This window comes from Artemia sp. Qi Xiang Cuo, chromosome 13 (genome assembly GCF_049724085.1).
Source record: "Artemia sp. Qi Xiang Cuo chromosome 13, ASM4972408v1, whole genome shotgun sequence".
NCBI classification, from domain to species: domain Eukaryota; kingdom Metazoa; phylum Arthropoda; class Branchiopoda; order Anostraca; family Artemiidae; genus Artemia; species Artemia sp. Qi Xiang Cuo.
In genome coordinates this window covers 18,761,803-18,780,763 of record NC_142806.1, presented here as the reverse complement: position 1 = coordinate 18,780,763, position 18,961 = coordinate 18,761,803, and the positions used below count along the sequence as shown (strand labels likewise).

At 36.3% G+C, this 18,961-nt stretch overlaps 2 protein-coding genes across 2 annotated transcripts in view; both read left to right on the top strand.

Annotated features, from left to right (window-relative positions):
• The window catches only part of LOC148945037 (tachykinin-like peptides receptor 99D), a 509,170-nt gene that overhangs the window by 210,778 nt on the left and 279,431 nt on the right, over positions 1-18,961 (top strand). The gene's annotated exons all lie outside the window — the stretch shown is intronic.
• Positions 1-18,961, top strand: part of LOC148945038 (uncharacterized) — a 73,047-nt gene that overhangs the window by 24,499 nt on the left and 29,587 nt on the right. Inside the window, exons 3-4 of the mRNA XM_089098619.1 lie at positions 4,900-5,345; positions 8,259-8,411. Of these exons, the coding sequence (XP_088954745.1) occupies positions 4,900-5,345; positions 8,259-8,411 (599 nt within the window). The remainder of the gene's footprint in view (positions 1-4,899; positions 5,346-8,258; positions 8,412-18,961) is intronic.

The window sequence follows — 18,961 nt, the reverse complement described above, 5'->3', positions numbered from 1 at the left end:
CCTTGTGTCTTTCTTCCATGCCACTGGCAAAGGTTTCCTTAGCGGATTGAAGCAGCTGAAATAGGAACAAAACCGATTCAGTTTCACAACAGCAGGATCTTCTATAAAAACGTCTTGACAGACTCCAGACAGCGTGTTTTTCTGCGAGCTTCTTGTGTCTTTCTTTCATGCCACTGGCAAAGGTTTCCTTAAGGTTTTGAAGCAGCTGAAACAGGAACAAAACCGATACAGTTTCGCAACAACAGGATCTCCTATAACAGCGTTTTGACAGACTCCAGATAGCATGTTTTTCTGCGAACTTCTTGTGTCTTTCTTCCATGCAACTGGTAAAGCTGTCCTTAAGGGTATGAAGCAGCTGAAACAGGAACAAAACTGATTCAGTTTCGCAAAAGCAGGATCTCCTACAGCAGCGTCTTGACAGACTCTAGACAGCATGTTTTTCTGCGAAAATCTTGTGTCTTTCTTCCATGCCATTTGCAAAAATTTCTTTAAGGGTTTGAAGCATCAGAAACAGGAACAAAACCGATTCAGTTTCGCAACAGCAGGATCTCCTATAACAGCGTCGTGATGGACTCCAGACAACATGTTTTTCTTCGAGCTTCTTGTGTCTTTCTTCCATGCCACTGGGAAAGGTTTCCTTAAGGATTTGAAGCAGCTAAAATCGGAACAAAACCGATTCAGTTTCACAACAGCAGGATCTCCTATAACAGCATTTTGACAGATTCCAGACAGCATGCTTTTCTGCAAGATTCTTGTTTCTTTCTTCAATGTCACTGGTAAAGGTTCCCTTATGGGTTTGAAGCAGCTGAAACAGGAACAAAACCGATTCAGTTTTGCAACAGTAGGATCTCCCATAAAAGCGTCGTGACAGACTCCAAACAGCATATTTTTCTGCGAGCTTCTTGTGTCTTTCTTCCATGCCACTGGCAAAAGTTTCCTTAGCGGATTGAAGCAGCTGAAACAGGAACAAAACCGATTCAGTCTCACAACAGCAGGGTCTTCTATAAGAACGTCTTGACAGACTCCAGACAGCGTGTTTTTCTGCGAGCTTCTTGTGTCTTTCTTTCATGCCACTGGCAAAGGTTTCCTTAAGGTTTTGAAGCAGCTGAAACAGGAACAAAACCGATTCAGTTTCGCAACAACAGGATCTCCTATAACAGCGTTTTGACAGAATCCAGACAGTATGTTTTTCTGCGAACTTCTTGTGTCTTTCTTCCATGCAACTGGTAAAGCTTTCCTTAAGGGTATGAAGCAGCTGAAACAGAAACAAAACTGATTCAGTTTCGCAACAGCAGGATCTCCTACAGCAGCGTCTTTAAAGACTCCAGACAGCATGTTTTTCTGCGAACATCTTGTGTCTCTCTTCCATGCTATTGGCAAAGATTTCCTTAATGGTTTGAAGGTTCAGAAACAGGAACAAAACCGATTCAGTTTCGCAACAGCAGGATCTCTTATAACAGCGTCGTGATAGACTCCAGACAGCATGTTTTTCTTCGAGCTTCTTGCGTCTTTCTTCCATGCCACTGGCAAAGGTTTCCTTAAGGATTTGAAGAAGCTGAAATCGCAACAAAACCGATTCGGTTTCACAACAGCAGGATCTCCTATAACAGCGTTTTGACAGACTCCAGACAGCATACTTTTCTGCAGGATTCTTGTGTGTTTCTTCCATGTCACTGGCAATGGTTCCCTTATGGGTTTGAAGCAGCTGAAACAGGAACAAAACCGATTCAGTTTCGCAACAGTAGGATCTCCTATAACAGCGTCTTGACAGACTCAAGACAGCATGCTTTTCTGTGAGCTTCTTGTGTCTTTCTTCCATGCCACTGGCAAAGGTTTCCTTACGGGTTTGAAGCAGCTGAAACAGGAACAAAACCCATTCAGTTTCGGAACAGCAGGATCTCTTATAACAGCGTCTTGACAGACTCCAGACAGCATGTTTTTCTGCAAGCTTCTTGTGTCTTTCTTCCATGCCAGCAAAAGTTTCCTAAGGTGTTTGAAATTTGCAAAAACAGTTATTTAGACTTGATTTCTAGACTGACTAATTACTATAATTGTTGTCACCATTCTTTTTTTATTTGTGTGGTGGCTGCTTACCTCCTCGGGTATTGCAATGGGTACAGGTATGGGCAATAACACCAATGGGTAAAAACTTAACTTAACACCGCAAAATAAGCAATATGGCACCCTGATTTTAGATCAAAAAGAGGACCGGCCTTGGTACCAAAGAATCCATTTTAGTACGAACCTCCTTCTCCTCCCTTCTCCTCTGAGGTCTTCTTCCGTAAGTCTCCAATTACTTTCGCTATTTGAGAATTAATGAAATCAGCTTACTTGGAGAAGAATATGTGTAATTGCAGAGAGTTCATGCATACGACAACATGAAAGCCACTCTAGAGTCTAGTCTTTTTCAAATGGAGCTGTGGGGGGGGATGTAAAAATGAACTTTTTTTAAGCAGGGGTATCAACCCAAATATTAGTTGGAGGAGGAAATGTACACAGCTTTTCTGTGGAATATCCCAAGGTACTAAAATGGGACCTGTTTTATTTTTAATACTGTGTAAAAAATTGCGACTTGGCATGAAAAGAGAGGGAAGTTTGCAAATGATTAATTATTGCTGATACTTCAGAAGCTAGGATCCATAATTAGTATGGATGGCGTAATTCGCCGTTTGGAGGCTGACTAAGAAGAAAAACGGTGTTCAATTATTAGGAAAAAGTCAGGACTTATGAGAGTCTCGCTTTAAAAAAAGAAGTTCCTAGTCAAAGTGATATAAATGTGCCAATTGTAAATAATATGACAGTTTTAGGTGTAGCCCTTAACTCAAAAATGTCATGGATGGATCATGTAAATAATTGTACTAAGAAGGCAAATATAACGTTGCATAATCTAGTTACAATTCGCCGATTCGGTTTTAGTCGTTTTTAACCGTTGAATTTGTATAAACTGTACATTCAGAGTTTTTTAGAGTATGCTTGTCCGGTGTGGCATCCGGGGCTAAGCAAAGAGCAAAGAAATGACCTTGAGAATGTGCAGAAACGAGCAACCCGTGTATATAACCCGTGTGTATATATATATATATATATATATATATATATATATATATATATATATATATATATATATATATATATATATATATATATATATACTTTTATTTCACAGTCATTTATGCTTGATCTCAGCCATAACATTATAGCAAAAACTGTAACATCAACCTTGTTAGAGACAACTTTTTCTCTAAAAACAACTGTAACATCAACCGTAATCAACCATAAATTGTTTCACACACCAACTATCAACCATGCCAAACCTAATTTTTTTTTTTTTTTTTTTTCAAGATAAAAAGCCGCTTGCTCCTCATAATTCATTTTTAAAGAAGGCTCGGTTTAAATGAAACTTGCTAGTGACCTTGCCTAATAGCCAATAATTAAAACTGGGAGGCTGAAAATAACAGTATAGATAAAATTTAGTTTGACAGTGACTAAGAAAATAAGCCTTATAGCTTATTGGCTTGGCTTTTTACTCTAGGGTCTAAGCAGGCCCATTGCAAAGTCACGATTTTTGTAGTTTTGATTTTCGTTTTTTTGTTAAATCTAATTTTAGCGTTATCATTGCAATTTTTCTTGTTGGTCCTTTTGTTTTTTGGCCGTCTTTTATTGTTTATTCTTTCCCTTCTTTTTGTCTTGGTTATCTTTGTATTGTTTATTTTTTTCTAACTCTGATATTTCAGCGATTTTTGTAGCAAATAAAAGATTACATGATTGTTATTACTATGATTACAATTATAAAACTTGCCGAAACATAAAAATTGTTATTGACACTTAAGCCTTTTAACTGGAAAAACTTGATAGTAGAACACAAAGCAAGAGGTTTGTTGCTTTTTATGTCTCATCATAAGAGCGGATTAGCTTAAATTATGACAATTAACTAAAAATTAACAAATTGTATAAATTCAATTGGCGCTAAAAATAATTTTAACCCACTTTGCCTGAAAAAAAAATACATGAAATAAATAAAAGATTCAAAGAATTTTTATAACATTCGTTAATGAAATTATATAATTCAATAAATGAATATAGGATGAACGGAGAGGGGCATTTGAAAGGGTACTTAAACTTAAAATTAAACTTACAATGCAAATAAATGAAATTATTTAATTCAATTTTTGAGACATTCGGGTTTTTGACGGCACCACGGTAAAACTGTTTGGTCTTGTCATGACTAGCCACCTAAAGGCTAAATAGTTTTAAAATGGTGTCGCTGTTTAGTGTCAAAACTATTTAAATACAAATTTAACATACCTTTAAGAAACTGCCCAGCAATTGTGTCTCTTCGAATTGAGTTCCTAACAACCTGTGTTAATTTTCGTAAATGTTGATGCTATTTTCTTACTGAAATTTATTTTTCGTGAGTCTTTTGTGTTTTAACTCTGCTGTTTCTCCCATTCTTTCTCCTCTTTTTCTATCCTACCCCCTTTAACTGCCATTGTCTTTTTCCCTCTTTATCCCTTCCCGCTCTATCCTCTCTTTCTATCTCTCACTCTCTCCCTATCTCTGTGTCTCTTTATTGCTCTCTCTCTCTCTGTTTCTTCCTCTCTCTCTCTCTCTCTCTCTGTATCTCCCTCTCTCTCTCTCTCTCTCTCTCTCACTCTATCTCTCTCTATATCTCTCTCTCTCTCTCTCTCTCTCTCTCTCTCTCTCTCTCTCTCTCTCTCTCTCTCTCTCTCTCTCTCTCTCTCTCTCTCTCTCTCTCTCTCTCTCTTTCTCTCGATCTGTTTATTCGGACATTAACCTATTTCTATATCATAGTTGCTTCTTCGCTTCACAGCTGATTGCACAAGCTGTTTGTTTTGGGAGCTACGGACGCGATTAAACACTAAGACATCTTAATATTTCTAGGCATCACAACCAGTCATAACTAATCCTCAAGTTGTCATACCTCCTCAGCCCTTACCTCTTGAAAATTCAAGACAGCCTATACCGTTTCAACAGCAATCCGTACAACCACCTCAACAACCACAATTCCCAGTTCAGCAGCAAGTGAACCTGAATTTTCCTCAGGGTGTTCAACAATTCCGACCGGAAACAGGCTTTACTCCAGTCTCTCCCCAAATTGTTGGAGTAAGACAACCAGTCTCTCTGCAGCCCTCTTTCGCTGGGACTGCTGGCGTGAAACAGGTTTTTTTGCCTATTGAAAATGAAATTATAACGCGACCCGACCCGACACGCGGCATTGGAAATTTTCAAGATCTAAGACGGCGACCTTCGTTGAAAGAGAAGGCCTACTTGGACTGCGGCCCAGGCAATGATCTTGGATTTTGCGCAGTATCAGAAAAGTACCCAGGGTAGACTAAACTTGATTTTTTGTTCTAAATTCTTTAAGGTTCTTTTACGGATTCTGTCCGAGTTTCGCTTATCTATGTTCTATTAATGTCCTCAACATGGCGTAACTAAATTAAGCTATTGTCAGTCATTAATGAATATATTAATTAATTATGACTAAACACATAAACCGGGAGAGGGTGGAGGTGCCTTTGTCCTCGTTCCCCTAAAATTTCAAGATTTTTAAGATTTCTATGCAATGTCTTATTTATCAAATATAGTTTGCTATTTTTCATTAGTTTGCCTCTTTGTCCCAGAGGGGGCTATTTTTGGGGGGTGTTTTTTGGTACGTTCTAGTGTGTTCTAATGCCTAAGAGACAGTATTTCTTGAAATAATAACACTACTTTAAATCATATAAATTAGCACGTTTCTTATATAGGGTGTTATTTTTACATTATTTTACGTAAGTAAATATTCTTTTACATGGAGATATCGACCTAGTTTTATTTATTGACATCAGAACTCTTTCATAAATGAACTGAGCCTGTATATTTATTGTATATTTGGTTGTGTCACTTCGGGAGGCAAAAAAAAATAGTTTTTTTTTTTTTTAGATCGGTTTGAAACTTGATAAGAATGTAGAAAAAGCCAAGGTAACGCAAATGAAGAAATAAAACTTTCGAAAAAAACTAATTATATAGATTCGTGATGTCTGATATTTATTTTTCTTTCTTTAATACAAAAATCAGATCTCTTCTTATAGATAATCTAATATATGCATTTATATAGACACAATAACAGTTGTAACAAAACAGAGAAGAGAATTGAATAGAAATATTGAATAAGAAACTTTGTATTCAAAGGAAATCACACAATGGTGGCTAGGATGGCTTCAATCCGATAGAAGAATAGTTTACGATTTAAAGTTTAAGTACCCCTTCAAATACCCCTCTTCATTCATCTCAAATTTCTTAGTTAAAAATATTATTACAAAGTTATTGCACAAAACTACGGCTGATTGAAAATATTTATTGAAAAATTTAATTTTGTCAACAATTTTGATTAAAACCAGGGTCGTATCCACGACATTTGTTTGGGAGGGGGTACACAAAAAACTTTAAAGACTGCATCAAAAAAATGTATACGTATTTTTGTTACGTTTTTACGAGTAGGACAGACAATTTTGGGGGTGAGGGTCAAACACCCCCCCCCCCCATGTGACTGAACTTCTGCTCGTTTTTCTCTTTGATATTGTTCACTGCTCTTCTCTAAATTTGTTATTTATTACTATGCATAGTGGCCTATTATTCTGCCAAGAAATCACTGCGAATACAGGTCAATTAGGCTATACCTTTTGGCCACTTTGCACATCTTTTTTGTTTTAAAGGTATTCTGTCGACAAATCCATTCTCTGCAGGACGCATTAAGTGTAAAGAATGATGCTGAACTGCCTTAAGTTATTAAAACTTATGCCTCATTTTTTTTCTGCTATACAGGTTGATTTTTTCGTTTCAAATATTTTTTCATTTTAACTGTGCTCTGGTGTAACTAGTTTAAAAATATTAAACTTGAGGGGAGGAGCTGAATCGGTAAAGACACAAGTGACTCACCATGGGACACCCATTGTAATGCTTGATAATATTTCAATGATTACTAGATTCTAAACTAAAGACCGTCTCAAAAAGAACGTCAGATTTAAAAAGCCATGAAGGCAATGTAGTTTTGCCACATGAAGGCATATGTAGTGCCACATGACACTAACCCATAAGTAAAGAAATAAGTGGGAGGAGCTTTTTGTTCGCACCGACAATGAAGAGCCAGAAATCATCTGCAGTAAACTTGCTGCCTAATTATATTAACTGTGATCTTTGGTTTGCAGCACTTCATAGGTCATGTTGGAGACGCACCGTTGTTTCCTTGTGCGCCAGTTGGCGTGGGAAGATCAAGGCCCAAGTAAAAAAAGAACATAGTAATACATTGTAATAATGTCTGGTTTTGAATATTAGCATTATATGCCACATTGATCGCGTGATAATTTGTCAAGTTACCTTGGCATCATTGAAGCATCTATTTGCTTATGGTATGTATTTGGAAACTAGCACAGGGTCTTATGCTGATAATTATCAGCATACCAATTGTACATACAATGTAGTCTTCGTCGTTATTTAGGTCACTTGCATATCGCTTGTGTTGCCCTGGTGACTTGTAGCTTGTAGCTCAGTTATACTTGCCAAATGCGGAAAGCTGGTGACCAGTTTGTATATTTATATGTATTTGCTTCTCTACTGTGTAAAAGACAACCTATAATGATTGTAGTGATTGTAAATCATTATGACCTATATAATTGTAAATACATATTATGGATAAACACAAAATCATGTATAATACTTTTGCGGGAACATTTTGCTGAATTTTGTTTCAGTTTGCAGGTCAAATTAGTTAAGTCTTTTTATTTGGAATATGGCTTCCAAATGCGTTAAAAGAAAATTATTTTGGAGAAAATGTATCCCAAAATACGGTACTCTTGCATTATACGGGCTTTTCTAAACAGTCAAGTTTGGTTAATGCTAATGAAATCAAATAAAATAGGATGAATATATAACAGTTTAGAAACAATTTTGGGCTATATATTTGCACATTAGGGGGGTGGGGTAAGGGGTAAAGCATAGCATATATTAAATACGTAACCTAACCTAGGTACCCCCCCCCTAAACCCCAAAAAAACACAGTTTAAAATCGTATACACAATGAATACTACGCTATCATTGCCTATTCTATAGCGGTATACATTTCACAAACATATCATAAACCTATATGATTGTAAATATGATATAAAGTTCTTTGAATGGGGGGGGGGGGGAGTTGGGTGGTGATTCTAAGCCGGATGGAATACAAAATTTCAGAAATGAGACTAAGTCGGAAGTTTGTCTTTTAGGGTTCACATTGATAAACTGATGGACAAATGCAGAACAGAAGTGATAAAAATGTACGTTGAAGTACCAGAAGAGCATGAGACACTTGTTGATACAGTTTTGGGACCTTCTGTTCTAAAGAACTTATCTAACGGAAAAGATGTAGAGGCCCCGACGTAAGTAACTTTTTTCTATTCAAAAGATTTGGAATGGTACTACATAAATGTTTTGATTCCTTCGAGTAAAGGTGCAACATATGTTCAATACCTTAAAGCACTAAATTCATCATACTAAAACAATTTTTACCTACCTGTACCGTCTTAGGTCTACGCAAAACTCAAAAACGCAATTTTTTATTAGGCCGTTTCCCAATTAGGAACTTTTTAATGTATTACTGCATTTTATCAGTGTTGTCACGTTAAACCATAAAGATAAATAAACAAAAAGAGTTAGTTGAGCTTGACAATACCTTTTGTTCGTGAAAATTCAAATATTCACGATCTGCTGATTCTAAAAGAACGGACACGTCTAAAGGAAAGCCACGCCTTTTTAATCTGTCTGGTGCAGTACATTTTTACTTTTTTTTCTTGTTCTTCACCCACATTACTGGTACTACTAACAACTCACTGCTGCACCAAGCCGCTTGAGGCCAACACAGATACCCGCGCTCTTCCTCCATCTCAGGCCATCCTATTTCCGTTAAATCTTTCCTTGCGATATCCTTCTATCCCAATTGGGGACAATCTGCTTTTCGCTTGGCCCTAGACAGTTGGCCGAGAAGGACATTTTTTAGCAATCTGTCATCTTTCATCCACAGAACGTGCCCTAGCCATCTCAACTTTTTTCTCATTATAGACCTAAAAAGCAGGATTGAATCACACTTTTGGTACAGCTATGTTTAAGATAAGGTCATATTGTTGGGTACCCAAAACAATCCGTAGGCTTGTTTTCTAGAAATATCTAGCAAATCTTCCCCTGACCACTCTCATCACTGTAGCTTCCAATATTTTAATCTTGGTTTGCTGACTTATCTTCCATTCTTCCAAACTTTTTTCAACTAAGAAAGACACCCTGGGCCTTGGCAATTCTAGTTTTAACATCTTCACCGTGCCCACCATCTTTACTTGTGAAACTACATAGGTAAGTGAAGCTGTCCAGTTGATCGATTTTCTTGTTGCCAAACATCAGTTTTTTATGTTCACGTATTCCTAGAATTAGTGACTTAGTCTTCTTAACATTGATTTTCATACTTATTCTAGCGCCCTGAACTCGCAAAACCTCTAAAAGGTCGTTCATTGTGCTCACACTTCCGTCTAGGATGTTTAAATCATCAGCGTAATCTAAATCCAGGAGAATTTCACTTCCCTATTTGATTCCGTGTTCTCCCATTCCCTCTGCCGTGCTCCTAAACTCAAAGTCCGTCAAAATCACAGATTAGGGATATATATCCTTGAGCTGTGGTCAAAATGGTCCATATAAATGGAGGTAAAACGCAGCCCTATTTAACTCCTTCACTCACATTACTTTTTTTAGTTCGGCATCCCCTACTGTCAAAAACTGCATAAACACTTATGAGTTTTTTTCATCAAATCCGAATTCCCGATTTTTTCGTAATTTATTGGTGTATACGGTTATTTATTTTTTCAGTTAAAGGTTTTAAATATTAACATTTGATTTTTACTGTCCTTGGTACTCTAAGATTGTTACGAGATGAATGATTAGCAGAATGTTGGATTATTTGATTAGCCTTAGTTTCTGCTTCAAAACCCAAATCTTCCTATGGGAGCCATTCTCCACGGATTGGTCTTCTCACCTAACATAGGTTCGACATATTGACAGGTACGTAACCTAGAATGAAACACCGCATATTGATCTTATTGTGAGGCTGGCACCGCGTATTATGATAAAATAAGTAACTCGCAAAACAATTACATGAAAATAAAAAGAACTCTCAAAAATTTAACATGTGACAGCTCAAACAAGAGACTATATCTCTAGTCTTAGTAGAAAAAACTCCAACAAAAACAAGAAACAAATCCTCAACCAACTTGTTTCTCAGTCTAACTTTTCTTTGGCATAACAAAACTGTTCTGTCTGAAATTGCTTTCTAAACTTCTGTCCTAACATATTATGGAAGTGAGTTCCAAAGGAAATAGAAAGCTTCTTTTCAAGTGTTATTGCTGTTTCGAAGAATTTCGACATTCCACCACCTTGCAGGTAAAATTCCAATATTTGTTGAAATATTAGTCGAAAATATAAAACTTTGGAAGTTAACTTGAAGGTAACCACGAAATAAGCTAAAACATTAAATTTAAATCTAATTCAAAATATTATTTATTTTATATTTAATCTAAACTTAAATTTAAATTTCCGTTTAAATTCACAAAAGCAAAGATCTTTTCAAAAAGCAAGTAAGGATTTCTTCATGTCTCTTTATGGGCTATCGACTGATTTTCTATCAAATATGGAAAAATTAGTACTTTGAGGGAAAAGATAATTTTAACAAATTAGTATAAAAAAAAACTATGATAAAAATCTATGGCGGAATAAAAAAATAGGGAAATCAGAAACCAGTCTTCTAACAAACAAAAAATTTAAAAATTGGGATAATATACAGCGAACTATTATTCTTATGGTTCTGCTTAGTATAATTCATAAATTAACATTATTTCTTTTTCAATAAATTTTTAAAAAGTTTTATTGAACATTTTTATACATTAAAAAAAAAAAAAAAACAAGCAAGAGTTATCCTATATGCTCTGTTTGGGTAACTGACGGATTTGTTTTCGAACAAATTTAGCGAAAATTTAGCAAATTTAGCAAATTTATCGATTAATTTAGCGAATGGAAGTTCACGAAACGGCAATTAAATAGGGGATCGACAATGAAGTATTATGTTGTCTGGCTCTAGTGGGAGAGGACACAATATATTCTAAATCAAAATACTCAAGGTACAAGATACATTTAAATACTAAACTACTACTACTAGTAACTCACAGTAGTACCAAGCCACCAGAGGCCAACAGAGCTTTGCACGCTCCTCCTCCATCCCGATCTATTCAAAGCATCCCTCTTTAAACCCTCCCAAGAAGTTCCCATTTCACTTGAATCTTTCCTTATGACATGCTCTCACTCCATTCGGGGACGACCTGCTTTTCATTTGACCCTAGACGGTTGCCCGACAAGCGAAATTTTAGGCAATCTGTCCCCCTTCGAAAAATACTAAACACAGTGTTTTTTTTTATTATTAACTGGTGAAATGATTGTAGTATATGTAAACATATCTATCAAAATAGATCAAATATTTAGTAAGATATTTTCAAAAAGATGTTGATAAATAAAATATCTTAAACAACATTTTTGGTATTTTACTCGAAAGCGTGAGAGTTATTTTCTGTTCTAATATAGATTTATTTTTAAATATAGTTCATTATCAACACAACATAAAAAAGTGGAAACAAAAAATTAGACACAATCAAAATTTTAGTAATCATACATTTAAAGCCTTAGTCAAGAAATATTTGAATAGGCATAAACACTTTTTTATGCTTAATATTATATTTAAATATAAAATAATATATTTAGACTAGGTAAACTTTTTTTTATTTTAGGTATATTTCTTTTACTTTTATTTTTACTTTTATTTAAAAAAAATTGATTATATTTAAATTAATTTAAAATTAATCAAAAGTACTTATAAATATTTAATTAATAATTATTTATTTATGTAAAGAAAAAAGTTCGTGGTAACGAACTGTAAGTAAGGAGTGACCTGATAGGAGTAATCCACAACTCTAAAAGACAGAATTTAGATACCATTAAATATATCAAAAGAATCGGCTTATTTTGCTGATTTCAAAAATTTATGTGTCGTTTTACCCAGCAAAGGTTACGGGCCTGAGAAAATTTGTCTGATTTTCGAAAAAAACGGAAAATACCACCTAAAATTCATGGAATCTGAATGAAAATGACACGATCAGAATTTACGTATCAGAGGGCACTACTGTAGAGGTTTCAAGGATACGTGTTTGTTTGTTTGTGTTTTTTTCCTATGGGTTATCGTATCGACCCAGTGGTTCTAGAATACCGTGAGACGGTTCTCTCGAACGGAAAAGTTCTAGTGCCCTTTTTAAGTGAAAATAAGTTGGAGGATAACCAGGCCCCTCCCACGCCTCTTTTTTCTCAAAATTGTCCAATCAAAATTTTGAGATAGCCATTTTGTTCAGCATAGTTGAAAGGCCGAATAGCTGGTTCCTTGGAGATATCAGGAGCCCCCGCCCCCACACAGCCCCTGAGGAAAGGTCTTTAAGTTATAAAATTTCCCCATTGTTTACTTATAATATTGGTTATTGGAAAGTATACAGACATTTTTCGGAGGGCTGGTGGAACCGATTTGGTGCTGGGGTTGTTTTCCACGGGGAGAATTTTCCATGGGAAGGGAAGTTTCCAGGGGGTTGAATTCTCAGGGAATCTTTCACACCTGGTGAATTTGCCAGAATTCCTACAAGAATTTCTTTTTATGTCTTGCTTTCTCTTTGCCGACTCAATTTTACACGCAGAGATATTAACGACAATTGTCTGGGATAAATTTTGACAAAGACTGAATTGTCTATAGAATATATTCTTGGGGAGGAGGGATTTTTCCGTCTCGGTGGAGCCAGATTTCCTTCCGTTATTTAGAAAAACAATCACAAAATAAATAAAATAAAACAAATTTTCAACTGAAAGTAAGGAGCAACATTAAAACTTAAACGAACAGAAATTATTACCCATATGATGGGGGTTACTTCTCCTCAGCACCTCACTCTTTACGCTAAATTTAGAATTGTGTCCCAATCCTTTAAAAACGACCCCTGAAACACACAGTTCGCTAAATTAGGACAATAAGAAGCTTTTTTGAAAAGTACTAAATAACTTTAGCGTAAAAAGCGAAATGTTGAGGAGGAGCAATCCCCCTCATATACACATTAATTTCTGTTCGTTTTAAGTTTTGATGTTGCTCCTTACTTTCAGTTGAAAACTTGTTTTTTATTATTTAATATTTATAAATATCCATACTATTTTTATATGAATAAATAAAAATTTAATAAATATATATAAATAAACATTTGTAAACAGATATTTATTTATTAGTTTTTTTTTAATTTAATAGACTCTTTCATTGTTTTTTACTTAGCAGGTATATTAGAGGAATAAAATAAACTTTATAATTTCAATTACTTCAATAAAAATAATGAACTTAAATAAATATGAATTGGTAGAACAAGGGTGATACCTCTTTTTCAAGATTCTCTTCCTGCGCAGGTGTTCTCGACCTATGATAGATGGAAGGAAGGTCATACTCTCAAGCACCAACGGTGATTTATCTAGTTTTTTGAAATTCCGTCATGCAGAGAAGCAAAAAGATGGGGACTTACTTAGACTTAGCTCATCCCTCACTCAGAGGGGTAAAAAGCATTAACGGTTGACTTCCACGTTGGACGATCTTGGGCCAAAGATCATCCCATCGAGGGACGACTGCAAGACTCTCGTTCCTTTACAAGAGAATGGCTTAGTGTATTCCTTTGCCTGTTGCTCCTCTAAAGAGACGGTGGAGTCCAGCACCAAATTCCGTAGGAAAGCTGTCCTTGTCCCATGCGAGTCATGTGATCCGAATTCCATCCGTTATCTATGGTTTCTGGGACATAGTTCTGATCTGGTGTTACGAATTATATTAACTCAACTAAATGGAAGTATTCTTCGTAAACCATTATTTTCAAAGCCAAGCAACCTTTTTTCTGAAAATTTTGACAGACTCCAAGACTCGTAATCATACGGCAGTATAGAGGTGACATTGATTTTAAACAAGTGCAAGTTCTGCTTAAGGGAGCTCTTGCTACATCTCCAGACTGCACTTAATTTGGACGATGCTGCACCTGCATGGACAGTGTGAAGCATGAAAAAAAATTAACAGAATACACCCTCCACGAAAAGCAAAAACCTAAAAACAAATGAAAAACTTCAATAAACTACTGGGTTTAAACCAAGACCTAGGATGGCTTAATGTCGACAGAATCGAATAAGAGTAAACACTCAAAAACATAAGAACTACTCAAATACTGAAGAAGGGCCAGTACTGAAGATCAACGACACTAATCTCATGACATGACAATGACCATGACAATGATAAGTGAGAATATGATAATGAGGATCATCAGTTACAATAATCTAGCATCATATCCAAAAACTTGATTTTATACGGAAATATTGGGGCCAGAAATGCTGAATTTTCTAATGAGAGAGGAATTGTTGGGTTCAGGGGTATAGCGAAAAAGATTTTTCACGGAGCGGATGAAAATGAACGTTCTGTCAGAATTGATCTATTGATCTATCAGAATTTATCTATCAGAATGTATCTATTGATCTATCAGAATTGACCCATCAGAATTCATCCATACATATAAAATTTTTTTTTGGAAAATTGCAAATGTTTAAATGGAACGGGTAAATGGCGGGAGTTTATTATTAAGGATTAAGGGGAGTTATTAAGGATTCTAAGTAGAGATGCCTCAGGAGGTCGTGACGGGAGTCCATATATGGGCATAGAATACTGACGGGACTCCATACATGGGCATGGAATCCCTAGGGAGAATGATTGCGTAATCGGTCAATGACCTCTTTTTCCAAGGTCGATTTATTTGTTGTTGTTGTTGTAAGTGCACGCTCTCAGCGAATGTTATGAGTTTCCAGAAATAGAAAACAGCATTTGTTGTTGTTTTGGACATGTACATGCTCGAGGCGAATGTCATGGTGTCCAGAAATAGAAAACAATATTTGTTGTTGTTGTTGCTCTCACCAAATGTTATGAGTTTCCCGGAAACAGTTAGATCATGTGTGTCCTTCTCAGCCAATCAGCGAGTCGGTTACATCCCCCATCTCAGCCAATAAGAGGGCTGTTTACGTAAGGTTTTCCCCGTTAAAGAACAATTAGCCCTTGAGATTTCGTACATAACGCGCATTTCATGTAACTCAAGTATCAGACACTATTGTGACATAGTGTAAACATCAACAATGGATAGATCCATTAAAATAATTGATGAGATTGAGGCCTTGGCAGCTACAATTAGCAGAGTAAGTGCATTTTCATTTTCAAACGAATTTTCCGTGGACATCCTCCAGTATATTCAGCTAAAACGTAAATATATTCCATTACCCCAAACCCCCCCCCAAACCATTGTTTTACAATCAAATTCTCGCAAAAGAAATACCATTTCGATAAATTCCTTCCTTCTATATTTCCAGCTAAATCCCCCCCAACATTGTTTTACAATCAAATTCTCACAAAAAGAAATACCATTTCGTTAAATTCCTTCCTTCTATATTTCCAGCTAAATCCCCCTCCCACCATTGTTTTACAATCCAAATTCTCGCAAAAAGAAATACCATTTCGTTAAATTCCTTCCTTCTATATTTCCAGCTAAAGCGATCACTGACTTCTGTCAATTTTTAATGAAAATACCGCTCTGGTTTTGACATAATGCTCTACGCGAGGTTAAAATTAGCTGTCACCCCTTTTCCTATGTGTTTAAGAACGCGGCAGCCAAAGTCAAAAGTAACTGTTTCTCCGTAAAAATTAAATACATAAAATATTTTATTTTACCCTCAAAACCTACCCCCCCCCCCTCCATTTTTTACAACAAAACTCTCGCAAAAATAAATACCCTTTCTGTCACTTCGTTCCTTCTATGTCCTAGATAAAAGCGACCATTGACTTCTGTCAATTTTTAATGAAAATGCCGCTCTGGTTTTGACATAATGCTCTACGCGAGGTTAAAATTAGCTGTCACCCTTTTTAGAGCACTTCCTGTAAAAGGTTTCTCATATCGAAATGGTTTGTTTTTCCGACAAATTAAAACGGTTTTTCAGACAATTTCAATTTATTAAGCGCAGGCCTATGCAATCTCTATTTGAAGAAGTGAATCGAGTTATTTTCAAATTAAGGTATAACAATATTTTTTAGGACATTACTGAAAGGGTGGGGTGGGGGGGGGGGTTGACATGCCTCAATTCTATTGCCATCATTGTAAAATGAAAACAAACTGTTTCTTCGCATGAGAAGTAAGAGGGATGATTCGTTGTGTAGATATGTATACACTTTGACAAGAAAACTAATGTGTAAATATATACTTTTCGTCTATTGGCAGGTTTCTAATTTTTTTCAGGCTTTCTTTCGATAAAGTTTCTTTTATATTTCCAGGAGGGGTGCGTGAAAACTATGGTTTTTAACTTTGATATGCAAGGCTAGAAAGAAAAGTCTTTAGGAGTTGCATGAAGCTTATATTATGCGTAAATTGAATAGCATTTTAACCTATGTTTGCAAAATATAGGCCTAAAGGTCGATGGGTTAACGATCTATTTTAAAGCCTATAGACAGAAAAATTTAATATTTTTCCAAATGGTAAAAGTGCAAACAATGATTCCTCTCCTATGGATATAGACTACTGATTGTCTAATAAAAACGTTTAATTTCTAAGCCTAATATATTTCTCGCAAAATTTTTACTTTTGCTTTACTGAAAAGAGATAAATGCCTTTCTAGACAAAATTACATGGATGAGGGTACTAACTTTCTTTCTGTAAAAAAAAAGGGCAAATTATTTTGATACTAATTTTTTCTCCTCTTTTTAAGGCCAATTATGAAGAATGCGTGCCCCCTCCTTCCAAAAAAGTCAGAGATGATGATGCAGCCCCATCAGTGCCAGCCCTAATACGCCCTGACAGAAAGTTAAAGAGAGAGTGGGCGGCTAACTGCAATGCCGAAGCTACGCAAGATCGTGAAATAGCCGGCCCAGCCGCGCAAGAACATAGCGCTGCCGCCCCCCCCCCCCTCCCACACACCGTAACAGGTCCGTCGGGTGCCCCAGCCCCCACGGCTTATGCTAATGTAAGCATTTTTTCCTACCCATCTATTTCTTCCAATGTTTTTTTCTTTTTCAATTCCCAATATAAACTTACCGCATCGGGATATTAACCCCTCACCCCCAACCATTGTTTTCTCTGCTCCCCCTCCCTCGGAGATATCTTAATATGATATAAATTTTTTGCTTGCTAGTCAAAAGAAACCGCTCCTCTTTTTCTAATCTTTGCTATTTTCTATGCATTCCCCCTATCTCTTCGCCGCTATCTCATAAGCGAATATTTTTCATGGGTAATTTCAAGTCAATTAATGCTCACCATTTGAAACTCAAAATCCCCTATTTTTCACAATTGAATATCACATAGTTTTAAGAGAAGGAACTGAGAGATTATTCCCATTTATCTATCTGTCACATATGGATCCCGTAATTTGCGCAAGGATATTTTTAAAATAGCTTTCAATCTTACAAACCCTTGCCAATATTTTAGTGATGGGGAAACATTGTTGACAATATACTGAGTTAACGGTTTACAGCATTTAATTGTACTGTTTCCTCGTCTAAAGTTCGGTCTTGGAAATTAGAACACTCGCGTGGTGGCTTACAATAATTGTGAGCTAATGAAGAGTTCACCGAACCTGTAGAACGGAATTAGATAGAAACTTGGACTTATGCAGTCTAAGCGAATATTTCAACTTTTGGCGGACATTATGTAAATGGCCGGGAGCCGGGGGGGGGACCAGGAAACACCGCTGGGTCCGAGAAGCGCTGTGGGACATGGTTGGGGAAGCGCCGGGGGATGTGCCACGGGTCAGGGATGCGCCACCGAGATGCGCCACGAGTCAGGGAAGCGTTGGGGGAAGCGCCGGTTTTGATTTTCTTTCAGTTGAATTAACCAAATGCTTCTATGCTCATACTGCTACTACTACTAAGTGCTGACATTGAATAATAATTCAAATTTTAACAGTAGGGGTGATTTGAACACTTTGAAAATAAGCTATTTTTAATTTATAGGTTGTCCTGGTCCCATATTCGCCGTCTCCCCCCTGCTCATCAGTTGGAGAAGGAGAAGAACCAATTCTAACACCGCCAGTGGAGTTTCAGGACAACGAAATCATTAACTTTATTGAAGTACCTTTCGATATTGATGACTTTTTAGCTGATTTTTTTAATGTAGATAATAGCGCAGTTGAGCTGGTAGACTTGAGCCAAAATACCTTGCAGCTTTTAGATGATTTTACAGGGAACCCTCCTCCTCCAGCCTCCGATACCATAACGGGTCCACTTCAATCGAATGAAGTGGCTTCCCATACCCCGGATTTTGTTGAACAACTTGGGGGAGGGGGTAATATACAAGCGGGGGAGGGGGGTACAACTCCCCCCGATTTTCAATTAACCAACAGAATTTTAAATAATATAGTTGTTTACACTGTGACGTTTGGTGATCCCTTTAATTCACTAATGGGGGGAAAATTTGTTTTTGACCCTGTAGAAATTGTGCATGCATATGTAGATAAAATTCGTGCACTTCTGGAGAATCAAATTCAATTGTGGGGGAGGGAATCAATTAAGGTTTCCATTGTTCTAAAAGTGTTTTATTTAAATGAGGGTAAAAGTGAAGTTTATTATCATTATTTAAAGTCCAAGATACATTTGGTATATTCGAATTTGGAAAATTTTTAGGGAGCTTTCACAGATATGGTAGATCAAATTATAATGCATCTTGAGAACTTTAATGAAAACAGTAGTGGGTCTCTAGTTTTTTTGTTGAAAATTTAAGTGTTAATATTTGTAAATTTAAGAAAGATTTTATTTTAAGAGGGGGGCATGGGG